Source organism: Cucurbita pepo, chromosome LG12 (genome assembly GCF_002806865.2).
Source record: "Cucurbita pepo subsp. pepo cultivar mu-cu-16 chromosome LG12, ASM280686v2, whole genome shotgun sequence".
NCBI classification, from domain to species: Eukaryota; Viridiplantae; Streptophyta; class Magnoliopsida; order Cucurbitales; family Cucurbitaceae; genus Cucurbita; species Cucurbita pepo.
In genome coordinates, this window is record NC_036649.1 from 2,187,827 (window position 1) to 2,193,160 (window position 5,334).

General features: G+C 36.7%; 1 protein-coding gene across 1 annotated transcript; it reads left to right on the plus strand.

The window, feature by feature from the left end:
• The first annotated feature begins 3,154 nt into the window (after positions 1-3,154).
• Positions 3,155-4,855, plus strand: LOC111806651 (probable WRKY transcription factor 48). The gene is made up of 2 exons (XM_023692029.1): positions 3,155-3,511; positions 3,605-4,855. The coding sequence occupies exons 1-2, from the start codon at positions 3,201-3,203 to the stop codon at positions 4,113-4,115; spliced, it is 822 nt and encodes a 273-aa protein (XP_023547797.1). The 5' UTR covers positions 3,155-3,200; the 3' UTR covers positions 4,116-4,855.
• Positions 4,856-5,334: the final 479 nt, after the last annotated feature.

The window sequence follows — 5,334 nt, forward strand, 5'->3', positions numbered from 1 at the left end:
TCAAAGTCAACCAATTAGAGAATTTTGAATTATTAAAATTAAAATAATTAATGAAATATTTGGATATAATAGCTGAAATTCCAAACAGAATCCTGTGGATCGGAAGAAGCAGACAATAATGTATTTTCTTCTTTATGGTCCAAATGGGTTTTTGGCTGACAATACTGACCCTCCTTGCGTCCTGCAATTTCATTCTCAATTATTTTATTTTATTTTTTCATTTTCAAATAATTTAATTTTGTGTTGCTCGAGATTATCGAATAAATAATTCATCGTTATTCGAGTGTATCTATTGGTAAGGATGTACGTAGGTCGGTTACGTTCGAATAAATCTTTTCGACTAACTTAGGTTTCGAGTTGGTTGAGTGGGTGACTCAATCTACCTGAATAAAGTTCACAGTTCAGTTCAGCTCAACTCAACTCAACCCTTTATTTTTGTGTTGGGTTGTCGGGTTATGTTTTTTTTTTTTTTTTTTTTTTTTTTTTTTNTAATTCCCGCTGTCTCGGGTTGTCTCGCGATCCCTTCTACAGCTTGCCCCGTAGCAGTACCTTGACCAACTCCAGGTCCAATAGAAGCAAGCTCGACGACCAATCCAGCAATGAGTTACCACATCGGTTGGAGAGGGAAACGAAACATTTATTAAAAGGGCATGTAAATATTTCCCGATGCGTTTTAAAATTGTGAGGCTGACGGGGATATGTAACGACAAAAGCGGACAATATCTATTAGCGGTGGGTTTGAATGGTTATAAATGGTATCAACCCTGACATTGGGCGGCGTGCTAGCGAGGACACTGGGCCTCCAAGGAGGGTTTTTAAGCATTACTTACAAAGGTATGAAAACTGTGAGCGAACTAGATATGTAATTGGCCAAGATCGACGATATCTACTAATAATAGTATCAGACCCAGACATTGGACGGTGTGCCAGTGAGGACGATGGGCCTCCAATGAAGGTTTTTAAGCATTTCTGATAAGAGTATGAAATTATGAGCTGACGATGATATGTAATAGACCAAACTGGGCAATACCTGTTATAAATGGCTTGAACTCTTGCAAATGAAAAAGAGTGAGGGTGTATTTGGGTTGCGGTGGAAGCAACCATAGAGAATCAAAAACCACATTAAAAAGAGCACGTTTACGTTAGGAGAGCCGTCCGATCGGACACGTTGGAGACAGGGTCACATGATGAATAAAATTCGAATCAGTGGATCCACGTGTAAGCCATTTATTGGCTTATTTTCGTTGAATTAAACATTGGGCGGTGGGGACGGCGGCCATGGATTGTGGCCAAGATCTATGCGCTTCACGTACCCACTTAAACGGTCGGCTGGAAAGCCAAATGATTATTACAAAATGGAAATATAATTTTGGTTGAATTACATTTTTAGTCACACTCCCAATTTCATATTTATTTAGTATTTTAAAAAATATTTAATAAATCTTTAATTTTTAAAAATTTTAAATATAGGTATTAGATAATAAATTGTAATAAAGAATTAATAAAAATGGTTGCTAATTTGGAATTTTATTGGTTAATTAGTTATAATGCGTAAAATTATTAATTTTATATATAATAAACACGTGTTATGACTATTAAAGATAAGAGACAAGTTAAAGAGCTTGATTAATTGAAACACGATAAGGACAAATTAAGTCACCGAATCATAATGGTGTTGTAATAGCCCAAACCCACCCCTATTAGATATTGTCTGTTTTAGCTTATTACTGAGCACGTCTACTGGGGAGAGGTTTCCACACCCCTGTAAGAAATGTTTTGTTCCCCTCTCCAACCAATGTGAAATCTTACAGGTATACACTGGTTGGGTGGTTGGACTGTCAGGGGTGGCGATGGTGATGGTAAGGACGAGGAGCTGCATCTACAAGGGGCGTCTTATCTGCATCTGGTGACAATGGCAAGGACGAGTCAGGGAATTACGTATGCGTTTGCAAGGGGTGAGACATATTGACATATCGTTTCTTCTTGATATTGGACCAGTTCGGATTTGATGGACCTGAACCTTTGGCCAATGAACTTGAAATCCAAACCAAACGAGTTTGGTTTCAAAAAAATTAACCCAACCCAACCCAAAATGCTATCTAACCTAACCCGACACTTCCTTAACTTTTATTCACTATAATTTCCTATTGTCAAAATCACTCTTATTCGAATATCTTATCCGTTTATTCGTATATCATCATAAGTACATTAAAATTTTAATTTGCATCCAATTTAAAATGTGATCGGAAGGTTTTGATTCACTAATAAAGAAAAGAAGTTAGTCTATTAAGTAATCATAAATTATTTGACTTTTATATTTAGCTGATATATAATTTTTTCCACATGGTTCGGTATACACGCAAAATTACATAGCTTTTACACGTCATATAAATGCTATACATACACACATATACATACATTATATATATAGTAAAAAATATTAAAAATGAGAGAGATAATTTATTTTATTTTATTTTATTTTATCTCGAACCATCCTCGTTAAAATTTATTTAATTTTAATCATAGTATTTTTAGTTTGTATTAATTTTTTAAAAAATTATTTATCTATTTTTTCTATAAAATTTTATTATAAATTACATAAATTTAAGATTTATTTAAAATAAAAAAATGATACGCAAAATATTGTTTTAACCAAAAAAAAATTAATTAGTGAACAACGCGACATACTTGCGCAGCACGAAAATCGGGGGAAAATGGTTTAAATTAATTTTGAAAATAAACCGAGTAGGGTAAATTGGTAATTTAAACGGAGACGTAGAAGAATGGAAGAAAGGAAAGAGGAGGGGGAGTAATCAGGTGTGGATGAGAGTATTATCTATACCGAATGCCACGTGTAAAGGCGGCCCAGGGAAGAAGAAGGGGTGAATCGGTCAAAAAATCCGCGTATGAAAGAAAGTGAAGCAGAGCCCCACCGGTGGTCCTCGTGCATTTAATGCTAAACACCGTCCCTCAGTCGACATATTCCGTACACATAACAACCGACATCTGCCGGTCTTCCTCCCTTTCTCTCTCTTAAACCCCCTTCCCCCCGCCTCTTTCACACTCTCCCACCACCACCCTCCACGGCCAGCGCCGCTCCTCTCTCTCTCTCTCCATTTTCTTTTCACACCCCAAAAAGAATTTTTTTTTATTTTATTATTATTATTATTTAAATTATATATTTATATATATTTATTTGTATGGAGGAGGTGAAGAAGGAAGAAGAATTGAGAAAAGGCGATCAGAATTTGATGGGAAATTCCGGATTGTTATTCGACATTCCATTAATGGATTTATTGGCCGGACAAGATTTCACCCCTTCCTTGTTCGATCTCTTGTCGGCTGCGCCACCCACTACCACTCTTCCTCCGCCGTCCTCCGCCGTGCCGGAGTCATCCGAAGTTCTCAACACCCCTCCTACTCCCAACTCCTCCGTCTCTTGCTCCTCCAATGAAAAGGTTTTTGACGCCGACGACGGCGATCTCCGGGAGAAATCCCCTTTCAATAAGCAGTAAGTTGGTTAATAATTTATTATAATTTGGTTGTTATTTGATTTTTTTTGAAGTGGGTTTTGATTTAATTTAATTTAATTAATTTTTTTTAGATTAAAAGCGAAAAAAAAGAATCAAAAAAGGGTAAGAGAGCCGAGATTTGCGTTCATGACTAAAAGCGAAGTGGATCATCTCGACGACGGCTATAGATGGCGGAAATACGGTCAAAAAGCCGTTAAAAACAGCCCTTATCCTAGAAGTTATTACCGTTGCACCACCGCCGGTTGCGGCGTTAAGAAGCGTGTTGAACGTTCCTCCGATGACCCTTCTGTCGTCGTTACCACTTACGAAGGCCAACACATCCATCAAAGCCCAATCATGCCACGTGGAGCTTTATCAGTCGCCGCCGCCGCCGCCGCCTTCGCCTCACCGCAACCGTCTCTTGTTTTCCCACAGCCGCAATATACGTACACTCCGGCGCCGCCAGTGGATGTCCGATTTGATGCCGCGTTTCATAGTTTTGGAGAAGAACGACGTCGTATTGAGGAATCTTTCCAAGACCATGGCCTTCTGCAAGATATGATCGTACCGTCCTCCGCCTTACACATCCCGGAAGAAGAATAGAAAAAAAAAAAAAAAATTAAATTAAAAAATAAATTTTCCACGGTACGTCGTCGTATACTCTTAACAAATTTCATGGGATTTTCTCCATTAATCATGTTCACTAATCACACAATCCCACCACTGTATAATATTTCTATAATTAATTAGTTTTTTTTTCTTTTTTTCCCTCTGTGTCGATGGAGGTGACCAGATTTACGTAGCTGGTTCGGGTTTTGGTTTCGGTTTGGTCTTTTTTTTTTCGGTTCAAAGAATCCAGTTCCTTGAAACGGTTCGATTTATATATATATATATATATCGTTTCATTAAATATTTTGTGTATTATCTATTGAATTAGATGGATCGTGTTATTGATTATTAGTATTACGTAGCTCTCGAGAGGGGCGGGTTTTTAGGGTTTAGGGTTTTAAAAGCCATTAGGGAAGGCCAATGCAAGTAGTGTAGAGTTATAGTTTTACTTTTTGATTTGTTGTCTATCTCAAAGAAGTAGGGTTATAGGGTTTTGATTACTAGAGAATATGAGAAATTTAGGGTAAGGGATGAAATTTCCGAGTGTGGGCGAGGAAACCTAGAATTCGGGGTCGGGGTCGGGTTCGAGGTCGAGGTAGAGTATAGGGTTGTTTTGGGTATATTGCTTAATTGGGTCATTGTAACGTGACTGTCTCGTAATAACTTTTAGGTATGATTTGTGATTACTAATGGAATGTAAGTCGAAATAGACGGTGTCGTTTCTCGGTTGTGCCTGTGCTTAGTTTCTTCCCGAGTTCAACATGCTCTCGTGTATTTTATCTGATGTTTGACGTTGACACGGGATGCCCTCCGTCTATTTCGCTTTGCAAAAATGCCCCTCTTTGGAATTCTAATAGAATAGGTGTAATTAATATCTCTCCCATTCAAAACTTTTCTACTAGAGTTGTTGAATTTCTAATAATTATTTTTGTACTTTATTTTATAATTTCAGTCAGTAAATTAGCAGATTAATTTATTTGTTATGTATTAAAAGAAATAGATTAATTTATTTGTTATGTATTAAAAGAAATAAATGTACCTTAAAAAATACATTATTATTATTATCAATTAATTCATTTAAAAAATTATTAAAAAACACGTTTTGATTTTAGGAGAATCTATTCCGCTCAAAGTGATCTATATCAATATACTGGATTAGGATGAAAAACATGATAGAGTCGAGCTCACGCTCGAGAGCTCAAAAATGGAGAAA

Bases quoted from the DNA above. Each gene is read 5' to 3' on its own strand.
- LOC111806651 (XM_023692029.1), top strand. From the start codon at position 3,201: ATGGAGGAGGTGAAGAAGGAAGAAGAATTGAGAAAAGGCGATCAGAAT. The intron at 3,512-3,604 runs GTAAGTTGGTTA...AATTTTTTTTAG, and splicing joins AAATCCCCTTTCAATAAGCA to ATTAAAAGCGAAAAAAAAGA.